Source organism: Neomonachus schauinslandi, chromosome 1 (genome assembly GCF_002201575.2).
Source record: "Neomonachus schauinslandi chromosome 1, ASM220157v2, whole genome shotgun sequence".
NCBI classification, from domain to species: domain Eukaryota; kingdom Metazoa; phylum Chordata; class Mammalia; order Carnivora; family Phocidae; genus Neomonachus; species Neomonachus schauinslandi.
Window position 1 is genome coordinate 14,156,265 of NC_058403.1, and position 18,978 is coordinate 14,175,242.

The window sequence follows — 18,978 nt, forward strand, 5'->3', positions numbered from 1 at the left end:
TTTTTAATCACGCAAGACTTCTTAACATTCTTAATGAAGGAAGCGATGCATTGATTTACCTGTTGGTATACACTATCTCATGGTAGATAGTAATGATCTCCATGGACTAGTCATTTTTAGTAGCACTGCCCTAGTCGACAGGACAGTTTAAAAAATAAATATGGGTATAAAGATGTTGGAATTAAGTACAAGGATGATAGATATCATAACATGGAAGCCTAATCTGTCCTGGGATACAGTGGTTATAAAGTGAGGAAAGGCTTAATTATCTTAATTGTCCAGATGAAGGAAGAACACGCAGGACAGAGGAAATAACATGTCCTTGTGGTAGGGGAAAGCTAGAAAGAGTTTAATTGTGAAAGAGGGAAAGGGCCCAGGGTGCAAATGAAGTTAGAGACATGGCCAGGGCCATAACCGTGCAGCCTCGCAAATCATGTCTAGGATTTGTATCTTATCACACAGGTACTAGAGAAAGTTGCATCAGGAGAGTGATGTGACTGCTTTCCATTTTAAGATTTTCTTTTAAGGATTTTATTTATTTATGAGAGAGAGTGTGTGTGGGGGCGGGGAGCAAAGGGAGAGGGAAGCAGACTCCACACCGAGCACTTACCCAATGCAGGGTTCAATTCCAGGGCCCTGAGATCATGACCTGAGCCAAAACCAAGAGTCGGATGTTTAACTGACTGAGCCACCCAGGCACCCCTTCATTTTAACATTTATCAGGCAGGGGGTAGGGAGAAAAGAATGGAGGGGACAATTTCTGAAAATGAGACAGGCCATGTTGGCACTCTTCCACAGCCTGCCAAGAAAGGAAACACCTTGAACTAGAGCAGGTGTTCTTTCCCAGAAACTGCTTTTGCTCCCATGCAACTTCTGGAGACATAGTTAATTGTCGTGGGGTGTGTGTGTGTGTGTCGGTGGGGGGTTGGGGAAGAGGTGGCTACTGGCATCTAGTGGGCCAAGAGCACCGCCAAATACCTTCCAATGCATAGCACAGTCCCTACAACTAAGAATTATGCATTCCAAAATGTCAGTGGTGATCGGGTTGTGAAACCCTAGACTAGAAGGTAGGCAGTAAGAGGACTAGATAGATTTATGGAGAATCTGGAAGACAGAATGGGCCACATTCGGGATGGATTTCATATAGTAGGAGGATTCCAACTAGATGGGTGGAAATGCTGCTTACTCAGATAAGAAAAGAAATATTTTATTCTTCCTAAGGAAGAGCAAAAGTTCAATTTCATACACATAAAAGTTAGAAACCCTTATGAAACCTCCAAATTGAAATGTCTAGTAAGTAATTGGATATCTGAGTCTAGAATTAAAAATAAAAAGAGGATGGGGCGCCTGGGTGGCTCAGTCATTAAGCGTCTGCCTTCGGTTTAGGTCATGATCCCAGGGTCCTGAGATCGAGCCCCGTGTTGGGCTCTCTGCTCGGCGGGAAGCTTGCTTCTCCCTCTCCCACTACCCCTGCCTGTGTGTCTCTCTCTGTCAAATAAATAAATAAAAATTTAAAAAAAATTAAAAAAGGTGTGTATGGAAATAAACACTTGAATGGCACAGAATATGGATTGTATTTTAAGCCATGAAGGGGAGGTGCCTCCCCTATAGAGAGAACATGTCGAGAGATGAGCACCAAACCTGAAGAAACATTATGTAAAAGTACCCAACCAAGGGTACAGAGAATTAAGTGGAAAATGAGGAGTGGATGTCAGGAACAACATAGGTGAACACGTTTCAAGATCAAGGGCACAGTCACTTGTGTTGAATGTGACTAAATGTTCACATAGGATCATCCTAAAAATGTCCATGGCATTTAACAGCATAGAGCCACTGCTGAGCATGGCAGTGAAGTTTCAGAGGAGTGTTAAACCAGATAGAGACAATATTGTTATTGAAAAGTGAATAAGAAGTGAGATCATTGACAAACTTCTTAGAGAATTCCATCTTTAAAAATTAGAAGAGCCCTATCATCACAAAGGAAATGACACTAGTTGACATTTTTGGATTGAAGAAAGTTGACCATGTCACAAGGCTGAGAAAACAGAACTATTAGAATGGATGAGACTGAAACTGTTTGAAAGAGAAAGAAATAATAACTGATGGAGGCCCCAAAGCCAGCTTTGTGTGGAGTGGGGGTGGGGGACAGATATCTTAGGGTCACTTCAGGCACTGAAGTTGATATGCTGAACTTGAGAATTATATGTAATTATGAAAGAGATACTTATTTTCACTTAGCATTTTTCTTAAAGATAAATTAAAAAAACAATTAGTTCACTATAAAGATAGAAAGTTAATGATTTGATATATTCTTTCAGTTCATAAATAATTTGGAGTACCCACCATGTGCCAGTCACTGGGTTAAAGATGACTAAGCCCTGTTGCTGACCCCCACATGTGACTCTTCTGCAAATTCAAAAGGCTGAAGTTGGGGTGCCTAGGTGGCTCAGTCCATTAAGCGTCTGCCTTCGACTCAGGTCCTGGGATCGAGCCCCAGGTAGGGCTCCCAACTCGGCAGGGAGTCTTCTTCTCCTTCTCTCTCTGCCCCTCCCCATGCTTGCTCTTTTTTTCTCTCTCTCTCTCAAATAAATAAATACAATCTTAAAAAAAAAGACTGAAATCTTACTCATTCTGCATGAGCCATATCAAAAGACAACCCTTGCAATTCCTTCTCTATATGTGAGTGAGTGAGTGTGTGTGTGTGTGTACCAAATAGATAGCTTATAACATACTAAGATTCTTATGTCAGAAGAGTCAAAGCTTAGCTGGGATGAACACCTGTCAGATGGGGAATTTGATTTGGGATTTGGGCTTTAAGAGATGAAAAGGACTTGGAGAAGTGAGCAAAACATTTGGTAAAAATTCATAAGCAAAACAATGGGCAGACTCTTCCACTGGTGCTAGATAAGCAAATACTATAGGAGATTAGAAAAAACAATCACCTGGGAAACAAGTAGGAAAGATCAAGTTACATAAATAGCTTTTTGTTTCCAATGTCTAAAAGATGCTTTAAGGCAGAAGTTGGATATTATAATAAGTGAAAAAGAAAGACATCTCTAATTCCAGGACTTTTCTTTATACCATTGATTTTTTTTATAGTGATAAGGATGATTTTAACTACTTAGTATGAAGGTAAATTTTCTGCTTCTTTGTCTTTCTAGAACGATGAGCATAAGAGAAGCTCAGCAGGGAGTGAAATGAATCACTCTCTGAGGTGTCTCATTTCTCACTCCCAACTGAGTTGGCAAAGGTTAGCACACTATTAAAATTCAAGTTTTTGCAAATGTATTTCATTGGTAGTCAACTCACTCAAAAGGTGTATCAGTTCTTAACAATTATTCTCAGTGATAGTCTAAGTGTTTGCCAAAGAATTCTCTGCCTCACCTGGAAAAAGAATCCAATAACTCCATACTGGATAAACATGAGTTGCTTATTGATGACAAGCTAAATGAGAGGACAAATAGAAGGTAGTTTGAAACAATCATCTTCATGGTAACTTTGCATACTAAAAAATTATTAACTAAAAGAATTAAGAAGTTGTTCCTTCAGTGGTTGCATTTGCGAATTTCATAAAAGAGGTGGGACTTCATAAGTAGGCACCTCAGATAAAATGCAAATGTTATCACATTGAAATATTATTTTTCCACCTGGGCATTCATTGTTCATGTGACTCTGGGAGTGGAAAAGACAAGCTTCTCGAGTTGTTGGCATAGCTATGTGGTTCCTGCTGGCTTTTAAGACAGGCACACATGGGTGACTACATTAGTGATAACTCCTATCTCGTACCGTTGTTGCAAGGATTAAATGATGCCACAATTTTCAATGTTGCACACATGGTAAAATGCTCAATAAAACATATACAAATATTTGGGAGGGAGGTGCTGATGATTGTTAGGAGTACATTGCTGGTAACAATTTAGATGTTCATGCTCAAAAATCCCCAGTCAAGCTTGTGAAGAAGGGAGAGTACTATGTGTGTCGTGACAAACGTCTTTTGAAGGCAAACCACATCTTGCTTCCAGAAAAAAAAAAAAAAAAAAAGGTAAGAAGAGGAGTGCCTTCTATAAACCCGAATAATTAAACAGCAGTTAAGAACACATGAATGTGTTCAGTTATACTTATGGCCTAGGTGAATTGGTTGTTTTCATGACAAGACATGCACAAGAATGGGGAGGGTCTGAATCACATCTAGTGCAGTGAGGGCACATATATAAACATGCCTGGGAGAAAGAGGGGCTATCAGAACATCTCCTCACTGTCACTCAGCTGAACTCACATCTCCTGCCAACACGTCCTACAGCTGCTGCTCCGGAAACTTCTCCTCCCGCTCCCTTGGGGGCCACCTGCGCTCCCCAAGCTCCTCCTGTGGCTCTTCCTGCCCCAGCAACCTGGTCTACCACACTGACCTCTGCTCTCCCAGCACCTGCCAGCTGGGCTCCTCCCTCTCCAGTGGCTGTCAGGAGACCTGCTGTGAGCCCACCGGTTGCCAGACATCCCGTGTGGTGTCCAGCCCCCTCCAGACGTCCTGCTACCACCAGAGGACCTCCATGCTCTGCGATCCTTGCCGGTCAATTTACCCTGGGTCTCTAGGCTGTGGATCCAGCAGAAGTTACTGCCTGGACTGTGGGTCACTTGGCTTCAGACCCCTGGGTAATGGAATCTGTGGCTTCCCTTTCCTGGGCTCTGCTGCCTAACCTACTTGGCTTCTAGGAGCTGCCAAACTTCTCGTTGCCAACCAACCTGCAGATCTGGCTAGAGTCTATATTCTACTACCTAGAAAAGTATAATTAAATAAAAATCCTATTAATATGAAATTGTTTATCTCATCATACTCATCCTGTTTTCCTTCTATTTTCCCTCTTACTTCTTTAGTTAAAAATGAACCAAGAGGTCTTTTTTTTTCCTTCAAATAAACTCATATAATTTGATATCAGATCACAGGTCAATGTTAATTTAAAGAAAAAGCTATCCATTGGGAATTTCAAACCTACTGTTCTTTGTCTAAAAAGAAATATTTAAGAATTAGACTCCCTGGGCGCCTGGGTGGCTCAGTTGGTTAAGCGACTGCCTTCGGCTCAGGTCATGATCCTGGAGTCCCAGGATCGAGTCCCACATCGGGCTCCCTGCTCGGCAGGGAGTCTGCTTCTCCCTCTGACCCTCCCCCCTCTCATGTGCTCTCTCTCTCAAATAAATAAATAAAATCTTTAAAAAAAAAAAAAAGAATTAGACTCCCTGGTAAGCAGAATTCTCTGACAACACAGAGTTAGTTCCCTGGAATTTTTGGCAAGTGGAATCGTTGCTTGGGGCAGGAGGTCATTCTAAACGCTTCTGTGTATAATCATTTCAGCCTTAGTATGCACCTTACTTTGGTTAAACTAGGGAGTCTAATCCAAGAAGAAAAGTTCCAGAGACAGCAGTGATGCTTTAAGCATACTATCCTGGCTGTTTTAGATGAGGAAATGTCAAAATACTTTTCATGAGCCCCTTTTGTAGACTTATGCAAGTGGTAATGGAATTTTGAGATCCTGATATTAACTAACAGCAGTAACTGGTATGATGAAACAAACATCCTAAATATGGATGAAATGAAATATTTATGCATTTGAGTATAATAAAATTAATTCAATTTCTAACTTATTTATCATCTTGATGCTTAACTCTCCTTCCTCAATCTGATCTCTGTTTTCAAAGAAGTCACCTGGGAACTCCTGGAAACATGGTGCTATCATGAATAGATAATATTACCTGAGAAGGAAGACTTTATCTTTTGATATCTTGGGGTTAGATCTGGATGTGATAACTAGATAGTCTACTAAACTCTCTTGTTTTGGGGAACACAGTCATCTACATTTAAAAATACCTAAGCAGGAAGAAAAATATGTAACTGGATATGGGTACTGATTGTTCATTGCCCTCACAAGGTGCTTCTCTCTCCTCTCCCCAAAAGAACTGGGTTTTGTTTGTGTACCCCTCCTATCTACACATAGTCAATCCTATACAATAAGGTGGCCATGCTCCTGGTTTCAGGATGGATTCTGGCTAGTTCTAGGGCCACCCAATCTTCCCTGAAAGTGATTGGTTCAGGATGGAGCATGTGATCTGACTTAAGCCAATGAGGAGCAAGGAATGATACGAACCGGTACTTCTGGTAAAGTCCTTGTGGAGTTTTTTGCAGCAACCATCTCTTCCTCTGGACTTTGCCATATCATGTGTGGAATGCTATATCCATCTTGCATGTGGCCTAAAAATTAAACCATCACGTGAAAGACAGCAAAGCCAAGAGAAATGCAAGGAGCAGAGCCCAGACTGTCTCATTTCTGGACTTTGGTAAATATGAGCCAGTAAACTTTTCTTATTACTTAAACCATTTTGAAAAACAATTTCAGTTACTTGTAGCTAATGTTTTCCTAAACGAGACACTCATTTAAAAACTGGAACAACTCCTTTTCCCAATAAAGGCACCGTGTTATGTTAAAGATCATTTGAAGTCCACCTTTGCTCTGTTCTAGTGCTTCTCCTCACAACTCCCCACATGCATTCACTCCACCAATGCTATCTACTCCCGTTTCCTTGAACACATTGTGCAGAACTGAGGTCTTATACAGTCTTACACCTTTTTTTTTATTATGTTATGTTAATCCCCATACATTACATCATTAGTTTTAGATGAAGTGTTCCATGATTCATTGTTTGTGCATAACACCCAGTGCTCCATGCAGAACGTGCCCTCCTCAATACCCATCACCAGGCTAACCCAACCTCCCACCCCCCCTCCCCTCTAGAACCCTCAGTTTGTTTTTCAGAGTCCATACTCTCCCATGGTTCGTCTCTCCCTCTGATTCCCCCCCCTTCATTCTTCCCCTCCTGCTATCTTCTTCTTTTTCTTCTTCTTTTTTTTTTAACATATAATGTATTATTTGTTTCATAGGTACAGGTCTGTGATTCAACAGTCTTGCACAATTCACAGTGCTCACCATAGCACATACCCTCCCCAATGTCTATCACCCAGGCACCCCATCCCTCCCACCCCCCCCCACTCCAGCAACCCTCAGTTTGTTTCCTGAGATTAAGAATTCCTCATATCAGTGAGGTCATATGATACATGTCTTTCTCTGATTGACTTATTTCACTCAGCATAATACCCTCCAGTTCCATCCACGTCATTGCAAATGGCACCTTTAGAAGGAGTGTCATGTCTTTCTAACCCTTCAAAACCCACAGAAATATTATCTCTTCTCTCACTCCTTTTTGGAAGACTCCACAATCAATAGAGTTGATTATTTCTTACACGTTAGCTTTAAATATGCTTATATTTTTGTCAATTACAAATTCACTCCTTTATATTTTATTTAAAGTATTATTTTGTTTAATCAGTACTATTTGATTGTTTGTTTTCCCTTGTTATATCCTTGATGAACACAATGGAATCTTACCTAATGGGATCTGGAAAATAGTAAATACTCAATAAATATTAATTTAATAGATGAAAGAATGAAATGGAGCTAGGGTGATAGTTTCCAGGATGTATTATGTCAATAGAAACAAACATTCATTCATTTTTGCTAGTTGAACTCAATTTGGATAAGCTAGTTGTCAATAATGTCATTAATCTTCTGGTCACCATTATTATCAAAAATGACTTAGCTCTATCTTAATGACATATTATCACAACTGCAGTAGCCATAGGATAAGTGGGAAAACTCAAAAGCAAATTCCCATTTCTGGATCACATAATGGCAGAAAAATAACTTCACCAAAAGCTAACCTCAGGGACAGGCCAGAGTAAGTGCATCTGGGGAAAGGAACAAAAACAAGTGTATAATTACTATAATAAACCATGACACTTTCACATCCAAGACATAATGGAACAAGGGGTTGGAAAATATTGGAGTTAATGCTCAAATGGCTGAGGTACCGTGGTCCATTCTTTCTTTCCAATTACTCTTTGTTAAGGGCTACATAGACAGTGTGTAGTACTCTTTCTTTTTTTTCTCTTTCTTTCTTTCTTTTTACATCAAAGTCTGATGTCATTGAATTGTAAATGACCAAGAATTATCTCAAGAAGCAAAATTATTTAGAGATAGTTTCATAGAAAAAAAATGATGTCACATGTGAATCTTTTTTATTACAGTGTTCTAAGACAATCTATTTATCATTAGAAATAGATAAAACTGGCAAGAGACCATTTCCATATTCCACATAGGGTCATTATTATGGTTATAGTGTCATAATTCTGAGTATTCCAGAGACTAAAATATTTTTTTTCTGTCTACATTACAGTGTCTGAGAGAGGTTATATGATACTTGACTAATTTTACAAAATGTTATATTTAAAGGAAGTTGTTCATTCCCCTTGGCACACTCTTTGAGGTGGGCCAATGAAAAATATACTTTTTCTTTATTTTTCAGAGTTACTCTCAAATACAATAGGACTATTCATTTTAAGTGATAGATTTCTTCCACTATGCATGGGAACTAATAGCCTACTGACTTCAGTCTTTGTTCTGTCCTGTTAAAATTTTTATAAGTAATCTTAATAAAAATTAGATGGCGTAAATGAAAGTGCAGATTTCATTCAGCAGGTAAATTTGACAAGATGCCATTTCATGTCCTTTTCAACTCTAAAATATTAAGATTCTGATAGGAAATCATAGAATGTGACAGCTAGAAAGGACCTTTGAGATCCTCTCATCTAAACTCATTATCTTAGAAGATATCCAGAGAGGCAGAGTGACTTGTTCAAATTCATGCAGTGAATTAATAGAACCAGGGCTAGAATCAGATCTCTTCACTCTTGATCTAGTATTCTTCCATTGCTCTGCAATCTGTCTATATGAGTGACTTCCTGGTTGAAGAAGAGGGATTGATTTAAATTAACTTAAGTCATTTGGTTGGTGAGATAAAACTAAGGCAAGGATAGAGGAAATAAATTGTGGGAGAACTGAGCTGAATTATGTTGCTCTAATTTTTTATTTATTTATGTTTTACTTTAATATAGCTGAACAAGTGTTTAGAAGTCCAACATAGCCACATAATCAAATATAAAAGTAATATAAATTGTTCAACCTTATAATCATCAAGTGCTAAGCCCTTGAGAGATAGAAACAGGTTGACTAGGCCTGTAATGGGAATGATGAATACAATCCAATCCTTAGAAGAATGGAATGTGCAACATTTATGGACACAAACAAAATAATCTCAAACACACAAAAAAATTACTGTGTTTATTTTACCTGATAGTTTTATATCAATACAAGATTGATGTTGCCATCAGAACAACATTTTGGTTTGCACAAAGATCCTTAACCTGATCAGAAATAATTGCTACTTTTATTCATCTACCACTCCATATGTGGCAAGCAATTGGGTATCATATATATAATCTCATTTCATCTGTAAAACCATTTTATGTGGTTGATACTCTTACAATTTTCATTTTAAAAATGAATGAGCCAAGGCATAGACATTTAAGGGAAATGTTCAAGGTGTGTGATTGTAGGCCGTGGCTTGGAATTATAACTGGAGAACCCTTCCTTGTATTTTCTTCTTCACAACAATTTTTGATATTCCACCCTCTGGTGGTAAGGAGGTGCTACTGCAGCTGCGATCACTTCTATTTCAAGACCAGGAGATACCAGGGAATTGTTCAACCATTTAGTAGAAAAGTATCCAGTCACCATAAGCAATCATATGACTTTTTCTACCTATTTCACAAGAAAACTAAGAAATAGACTACATAATTATCATTGTTCAAGTGCCTACAAAGTGAACACTTAGTTTTTAATAGTTTGCTTGAAAACAGTCTGAAGGTATCCAGTTGTCCTAGCATACATCATTCCACAGTGATAAACCTAGTAACTCCCTCTATAAATCCAGAACCAGCCAAACTCTGTATTTACTCATTGAACTAAAACTGTATGCTGAAACACCTATTAATTCAGCACTCAGTTAAATAGCATGTACAACTTAATGCTTCATCCCAAAGAGAAAAGAATTCATGGGGTGGCCTTATTCACAAATGACAGACCTAGCGTCACTATTTGACATTTGGAGATTGGGAACTGCACAGATATTCATTAATTTGCTACACATTGTGAGGTTAATAAGAAGGCAGTCTGCTGGAGACAATTGTGTGAATGTTGGCCTGGATGATGTCCTGCCTCTGCCCCTCTCTGAGTCTGGTTTTGCAACAGGACTCTGTTGTGCTGACAGTGAAAACTGGTGCCCTTTTTTCATGGGGAAAGCTTTTTAAAACATGCCTACATACAACCAAACATTATTTTGAAATAACTGACTCAGCTTGTGCCATGCTAATAAGTCGCCTCCTTAATGATTTTGCTCTTATTTCACAAGGGTAGCTGAAAGGTAGGCACGGGTCTTATTATTATTTTTTTCTCTTCAAACTCTGTACCTTGGCCAATTCTTGAAAATCTTAGGTATGTCAAGGTTTCAGAACTCTGTCCCCTCAGACATTAACTATAATTTGAATACATTTAGCAATTCCATTTATTTATTCATTAATCTTTCAAAATACATTTATGGAACTCTTATTATGTGTCAGCCAGGCCTTGTGCTCAGTGCTGGGTATATAATAGCAAGGAAGATATACATGCTTTTTGCCTTTATGGAACTCACAATGCTGTGGCAAACGCACAGTGAAGAAACAAATAAAGTCATTATAAACTGAGATAAGTTCTATGAAGGAAGAAAAACAGACTCTGAGAATGGAATCTTTTTTCAAACAGGGTGATGAAGGAAAGCCACTATTTGAGGTAGCTCTTATGCTGAGACACAAAAGATGAGGAGAGGAGCTGCATGTGGAGTGGGAGAGGGCAGTGAAGGGGTGAGACAGACAGGCAGCTGCGTGCAAAGTAATGAGGCAAAGAGAGGCTTGACATACTCAAGAGCCCAGTAGAAGCCTGTGCAAATGGAGGATGTGGGGCAGAGGGAAAGGACCAGATTTAGACTTGGTAAAATAGGCAACACCCAGGTTTCGTAAGTGCTGGGTAGGATGGATTAAAGAGGATGGATCTTAATCTCAGGGCAACGAAAATCCATTTAATACTTCTAAGCAGGAGAGTTAACAAGCTACAGTGGAAGCCTCTGTGATGATAAATACAAATATGCATACAATTTAAATGGGGTGCTGTTGGGGTCATGTGGAGGGCATAATGGGATCTTTAAACACACAAGACTGGTAATTCAACATTATAAGTAACTTGCATATGTTGTGAAGGCATTACACACAGGTTAAACGTGCTGTTTGTCAGGTCGAATGTATTCAGATGTGTCCTTTGAAATATAGGATATTCCCAGTCCATCGCATGTTAAGGAGGAGTTTGTATCAGAGCTGTTCCAGGTTTCTGAATGTTTTTGATTTTCTTCAGATCTGAGAAAAGAGGCCAGAGCATTGTGCTAAGAACACACTTCTGTTGTTTCACTTTCATAAGCTGAGCTAAGTGAATTAGAAGGTGCTATAGAAATTGTGCTGGCAGGTTCTGTGTTATGAGTATGAAACTAGGCTGTGTACAGCTGCTAATGTGATAAATTTAGGAGCCGATCAACATTCTACAGTCAAAAAACCAAAATACAATAAAGAAAAATGAAAAGCACATCTGAAACAGGTTTGTTACAAAGGCAAATTATCAACCGTTGAGAAGCACAAATAAAAGTAAATACACGACTTGGTATAAATACAGTCATAATAAAGAATGTGTCAAAGTCCATTGGTAATTCAGGGGAAGAAGTAGTAACCTGTAAATAGGAAGATCAGGGAAAAGATTCATAAAGAGACAATGCTTATATTTGACCTTCAATTAGACAAGGGTTACAAAATGTTAGACAAAGGGAATGATGTTTATAAGGCAATGGCCACTTTCAGTACTTTGGGTGAGCCGTAAGAAGAGATTTCATTGTCGAGTCCTTCACACATCCTGATCAATTGGACAGACTAAGATCTGAGTAGAATGAGGGTGAGCTTAATTGGATTGGCTTCTGACTGAAAAGGTCTTGATCATATTATTCTGTTCTGCCAAAAGAGCATCCATCCAAACTCCAGTGAGGAATATTGATTAGTTTACAATTGGTTGTTTCCACATCTATTTGTTTTGTCCATTTACCAATATGGAGAGTCATGGCGACTAAGAAAAAAAAAAAATGTTAGCTTGGGTGGCATGTTGGGACTCATATTTGAGAAACTGCCCTGATGAATCAGCTTTGGGGCTAACATGAAAGTCATTTTGAAGATTCAAAATGGACTGGCTTCTTTGTTAATAGGATACCATCTTCATATGTTACTAAACAAAGTGCTAATGAGATGTTATCCTTCAAATTAGCTTAAGCAATGAGGTGGAAAGGAGTCTTGAGAAGAAGGCGACACCCAGTTTTCTGAGTATATAATCTCACCAAAAAAGTAACTTCAGACCTGGCATGCTGGGTCCTTATGATCAACTTCAGTCAAGGGTTTCAACAGTATGCCCCAGAGCCAAGGCCACTTGCTCAAGAGCTTCTACAATGTCCCACCACTCTCTGCCATCATACATGGGTTTAAGCTTATAAACTTTGAAGATGGATTTTTTTTACCCAGCAGCTGCCATGGTCGGACCCGGCTCCTGGACAGCTTTCAAGAAACCTGCAGTGAGACTACCAGCTGCAAAGTGTCCAACCATAAACAGGAACCTTGCACAGAGCCTAGCTGTGTGCAAAGTGTTGGTCTCCCCAGAGTTGTCCAAACAACTTGTTCTAATTCCAGACCCTGTGAAAAGACAATATGCCAATCAAGATATTCCTCAACACTGTCGGAGTGTGTTTCTCAGCCTTGCCAGTCAGGAAGCAGCCAGCAAGTGGGTTTTGTAGCCCAGAGCTGCCAGCCTGTGAGCTATGTGGCAAAGAGTTGTCCACCCAAGACATGTACACTTAAGAGTTGTCAGACTCTGGAACGTGAACCTGGCCAATGTCAATCTCAGAGCCCTGGATCCAGTTCCTGTAGGCCTCCGGTCCATGTGGCACCAGGGTCACAACTCCTGGACTCTTCTTCTAACACTTATGAGCCAACTTGCTGTGTTACTGGTGGTTTGCAACTGCCTCACAAGTGAAGAATGGGTAGGATGTGTAGATAGGAGATAACAAAATTTAATTGAGATAAATTGATTTCTTAAGATATCTAGGAACTTTTATTTCTCTAAATACATATTATTGTGCGTGGGTTTGTGAGGGAATGGACATGTCTTCTGTCTTCAAAGAAAATAATTTTTGTTTTTTTTTTGCTCTTTGGGGCATTTCTGGTAGTAAGCTAGGATTGGAAAGCATGTTAAATATTTTAGGTCACTAGGACACTATTTGTTATAGAGCACTGAGAGTTGCAACCAGGAGCTAACATGAGTACTTCAGTCAACATAACTCTTTGGCCACTTATTATTATCTATGGAAACACTTAGCATCAAATCTGGCTTATTATAATATATAAATACAATGTGCTACTAATATCAGAAATCCATATAATATTGGAGCTTAAAGGGACACTGAACCCTGTCTAGTCCCATGAATTCTGATGGATTTAACTCTTATCAGATGTTGTCCATGTTGTTTATAACATCAGAACCACAAATGAAGTCTGTGTCAACTCCCTGTCCATCCACTCTTTTATCTGCTGCAACACAACACTTTTGTAGTCAACTGTGAGGTTGAATCTATTGCTCGAAAAGTGCAAGAAAATTTTCAATTTCACTTCCATGGACTTCATAACCACATAGTAGCCAGAGACCTTTGAATATAATGAGTTCAAGCTTAGTATACCCACTACCTATTCTTCTTCCTCTTTTCACTATTTCTTAAGTGTTTTTAGAGTTGGAAAAATACTCTTTGTATTAAATAAATTTACTTCATTTAGAATTACAAACTTAATTGTCACACTATTATTTTTGTTCAACACTTTTGTGGGCTTTACGTTATTAGTTTTTCACCAGATGAAAATCAAATAAATATTTGGAAGAAAAAAGGAGACCATGTTCCCTTCCAATTGTTTGTATAGTATGAACCAGAATAGAAGCGCACGTTTGTGCTAGTCAGCAGAATATGGGGAACATGCTCAACATGAAGATCGTAAATCCATGAAGAAAGAAGGTGTGAAGATACCTGAATTTTGTTTAGAATAGCCTGGCTATGGTGAATCTGTGGGTGTACTATTAAATGGAGCTCTCATTGTTCAGGGCAACAGAAGGTAGTGGTAAAGAGCATGAACCCTGGAGTCAGATTTTCCTGGGTCTGAATCTTGACTTTGCTGGGTGAAGGCTGTTTGATGCCAACTGTGTGGCTATGTACAAATTATTTAACCACTCTCACCTCAGTTTCCTTACCTCCAAAACCAAAATGATAATGATGGTTCCACTGTGAGACTTAATAAGTTAATAATTTGAAAGTGCTCAGCACATGATCTTGAAGGAAACACTCAGTAAGTTATAACAGCATGATTAGCTAGCTAGTTTGGAGACTCAATATGAAGAGCAGAGGCAGGGATTTATAGATAAACCCCAGAATCTATGACAGATTAGGAAAGCTAGTCATCCAGAAAAATGAAAGACTAGTTGGTTTGTATCTTGAATGATGCAAGTAGTGCCTTTTACCAAGGGAAATGCTTAGGAAACACGCCATGCCTTGCTGAGGTGGGCTGGCAAGTAGCTGAGTTTATGACAAAGCTCATGTTGATTTACCTGTCAGTTCTGTGGGTAGATTAGACATGGGTCATCCTAAAGAGGAAGATTTAAGCCTAAAATCTAGAAAGCATTACTTGCACAGGTGTTTCCTTAGAGGGGTGGAATTGAGAGGTGGCTGAGGCAGGTCTGAAAGAGCCTGAATGAACCTTGTGTGATCCCATCAATAGTAACAGAGCATATGGCAGCCACACCAGCAGAGCATTCCTGCAGTAAGAGACATTGACACGAAGCTTCTGGGCATAGCAGTGACAGAGCATTGGCAACAACAAGGAGAGACTTCATCTGCGTGGCAGCTTCTCAGTATTCCTGTCACAGCCAATCATGCAAATGCAGTTGAAATTCATGCACAGTGAAGATTGATGCAACTCAAATAGGAAGGTCTGGGAAGAGTACAACGCATTTTGGCCACTGTTTCTGAAGACAAGAGGGAAAACAGACATTTCATTTGTCTCCCAAGTATACGTTCTTTTAATGTGTGTGGTTTGTTGGGAGACAGGACCTTGGTGACAAGTGGCTAAGAGTGGGGTTTGTGTGTGTGGTGCTGGTGGGCAGGGGGAGGCAGGAGAGAGGAACAGCAGTATTAAATGGGGTTTTCATTTTTTCCAACTACTCTGTTTATCATCCTAGACCTAATTCATTCTTTTCAGGCTGAGCTTGATCAATCCCCTAAGGAGAGGTTAGCTGAAGAAGATGTCAGTATCCATCTAATCTAACGCACCATGGAGCACATTGGAACTCTTTATAGGGAGAAATTGTGTGGATTCAGGAACTAAGGATTCTTGATATTGGAATGGATAATGGTGTGATGATGTGAAGAGATGCTTTGTAGGCTATTTAGTGTAGTGGGAAGAGAATTGGTTTTGGATTATACTGGACCTTGTTCAAATCCAAATTCTGCCATTTACTAGCTGTGTGCCCTAGGACAAGCTAATATCTGAGGCTTAGTTTCTCTATTAGAAAATTGAGATAATGCCTAATTTGTTGGATGACGAACGAAATGCCATCATGGCCATTAAATGCTTAATGAAGTGTTTGTGTCAATATATATAAGATATCATTTGACACTTTAGCTGATGTTTGCTTCTTGGGCCACAACCTCAGTTTATTTTCATGAGTTCTCTATACTGGACTTAAATTTTAAGACAGAGACCCAGAAAAGCCCTTCCATTATAGGTGCAAGGGGCATAAGCAGTATGGAACATAACCTAGATAGTGTACGCAGTACTCTCAAAAAATGTAGAAATGACTCGGGGGTACATGCTGCAAAACATTCTTCATAGATCAAGGAATTTCCTCTTGCTTGAACAGAAAGGCTATGGTAGGATTTGTGCATTGATGTTGCTTACCCCAGACTCTTTAAGACATAGATAGATTAACAGCATGCTTTTCTCCTAGAAGCCAAGCACAATGAATTCCATGAACATTTTCTTGCCTATGCAGTACTGTGCCAAAAGCCATAAGATAGATCTTATTAATTTGGTCCTAGTTGTTTACCAACCACTGTGTATGTATTTTTTAACTTGAAACTCAAACAACCCAGTCAGATGAGTACAATTTTTTAATCCTCATTTTTTTTTTCAAGGAAGATGAAGACCCAGATAAATTAAGTAGGTTGTCCAAGATTAGGCAGATAGAAAATGGTGGATCCAGGATTTTAACTCAGTGAGTTAGACTTCAGAGATTGAGCTATAAGTTTTGACTCCCTGGTAACATTACATGCTTTGTCACTAGAGCAGCTCAAATATGGGGAAAACCTCTGTGTCCTAAGGAGGGTCTATATACGTAATTTGAAAGTTATTGGTCTGGCTATATAGTATTGTTGTAAGTCTGTAGAGGAAAGAACCAGAAAATTAAGTATGGTTGATTGGATGGTTTAATCACAACTCAGGAATAAGTGCTAGAAAGTAATTGGGCATATTTCACTGGAGTTTGTGAAATATTACAGATTTCCAGTGTCTTAGAAAAGACCAAGAGCTTCAAATCACGTGAAATTACATCACCTAAGTGCTAGGGAAGATGTTTAGATGGCATGGAGTCAGATTTTTCTACAAGTAAGCTTGACTGTCTTGATGTTGTTAGTAATTGTTTTTTTATACAATTAGTCCCTACGTCTTTCTTGTTAAATATGTTCCTTTTGAAAACGATGAGCCTGTTCTAGGCATTAATGGGATATGAGGACAGCATTTTTTCCATGTGGCATCAGAGTCACTGGTACCTTTCTTGAAGTCAGAGTAGCTTTCTCCTGTTCTGCTTCTCATTTCCCCCTTCAGAGAGTTCCTGTTACTCCCTCAGTTCAAAATTCTTTCACTTCAGGAATTGTTCCAGATTCTTTCCCTGAAGTCCAAGTGAAAATAATGATAATCAATCCCAAAAATAGCTAAAAAAGGAACAATGAACACAAAACAAGAGTATTTTTTTTAACATATAATGTATCATTTGTTTCAGAGGTACAGGTCTGTGATTCATCAGTCTTCAACAATTCACAGTGCTCACCATAGCACATACCCTCCCCAGTGACCATCACCCAGCCACCCCATCCCTCCCGACCCCCTCCACTCCAGCAACCCTCAGTTTGTTTCCTGAGATTAAGAGTCTCTCATGGCTTGTTACCCTCTCTGGTTTCATCTTGTTTCATTTTTCCCTCCCTTCCCCTATGATCCTCTGTCTTGTTTCTCAAATTCCTCATATCAGTGAGATCATATGATACTTGTCTTTCTCTGATTGACTTATTTTGCTTAGCATAATACCCTCTAGTTCCATCCACATTGTTGCAAATGGCAAGATTTCATTTTTTGATGGCTGCATAATATTCTATTGTATATATATACCACATCTTCTTTATTCATCTGTTCATGGACATATAGGCTCTTTCCATAATTTGGCTATTGTGGACATTGCTGCTATAAACATTAGGGCACAGGTGCTTCTTCGGATCCCTACATTTGTATCTTTGGGGTAAATACCCAGTAGTGCAATTGCTGGGTCGTAGGGTAGCTCTATTTTCAACTTTTTGAGGAACCTCCATACTGTTTTCCAGAGTGGCTGCACCAGCTTGCATTCCCACCAACAGTGTAGGAACGTTCTAAGAGTACTTTTTTTGGACAATTGATAACTCACTAATCTTGGTTATATTAGAACTATGGCTTCAGTTAGCAATAAGACACACCATAGGGAGATAGGTGCAAATAGAGTAAAGATCTAAAAATTAAATGAAATTGGGCGCCTGGGTGGCTCAGTTGGTTAAGCGACTGCCTTCGGCTCAGGTCATGATCCTGGAGTCCCGGGATCGAGTCCCGCATCGGGCTCCCTGCTCGGCAGGGAGTCTGCTTCTCCCTCTGACCCTCCCCCCTCTCATGCTCTCTCTCTCTGTCTGATTCTCTCTCTCAAATAAATAAATAAAAATCTTTAAAAAAAAATTAAATGAAATTTAAAATTAAGAAACCCCACATTTTTGTGGTTGCATAGTATTAAGAATTGCCTGACTTTTTGGATAACTTTCCCTGGCTTCATGGAAACAAATTCACTAATGGGATTCAAAGAGGGTTATTCCGTGGAGCCCGGGGGCAAAAGGAATGTGGTTGTATCCAGACACAAGAACAAAAGAATCTCAGAGGTAAACACTGGAAATGGTTAAGCCCATTGTTGTTCTTCAGTTATTCAACATGGTATTTCTTCGTGTGCACGGCTGAAGCCCCTGCAGGAGTTCAGTAACTACTAACTGACAAAGATAATGACAAAAGGAGGTGGAAGACCAAAGAAAAGCCCACGTGTAACACCTCCCTTATCAGGGCACTGCCTTGTCACCAGTGCTTTGTGGACAGTGCATGCTGCTTATTTAAACTGAATGTGCAGAGTGGAACACCTGGATCAAAAAACCCTCTCCACCATAGACCCTGTCAACCTTTACAGTAGGGTTATTAACTGTTGTTCTTGTTTCCCCTGGAAATGAGCTAGATTCACTCTGACCCTGTCTGGGTTAGGAAACCGATGTAATAATGCATGTTGAAAGTCTCAAGAACAAAGTATCTTCTTCTAGACTTCATACTTTATTAAATTAAGTGGCAGGATAGAGTGAACCAAATAAATTTTACATGTTGGCCATATTGATATTTACTCCCTGTATGTGCATTCTAATGTATTTATCTAATGACCAGATTTATAGTAAATCACAGTCAAGGTTTGTAATGATAATAGGCGTACTTACCAGATTAAAGAACATCCATTACTACTGAGAGAAATGTTTTTCAAAAATGCTTCTCAGGAAACA

The 18,978-nt window shown here is 39.3% G+C and overlaps 1 protein-coding gene and 1 pseudogene across 1 annotated transcript; both read left to right on the forward strand.

Annotated features, from left to right (window-relative positions):
• The first annotated feature begins 398 nt into the window (after positions 1 to 398).
• On the forward strand, positions 399 to 4,756 carry LOC110570091 (annotated as a pseudogene).
• A 7,717-nt stretch (positions 4,757 to 12,473) lies between these two features.
• Positions 12,474 to 13,094, forward strand: LOC110570049 (keratin-associated protein 27-1). Its single transcript, XM_021678020.1, has one exon. The coding sequence runs from the start codon at positions 12,474 to 12,476 to the stop codon at positions 13,092 to 13,094; it is 621 nt and encodes a 206-aa protein (XP_021533695.1).
• The last annotated feature ends 5,884 nt before the right edge of the window (positions 13,095 to 18,978 follow it).

Coding starts and splice junctions, on each gene's coding strand:
- LOC110570049 (XM_021678020.1), top strand. CDS start 12,474: ATGCCCCAGAGCCAAGGCCACTTGCTCAAGAGCTTCTACAATGTCCCA.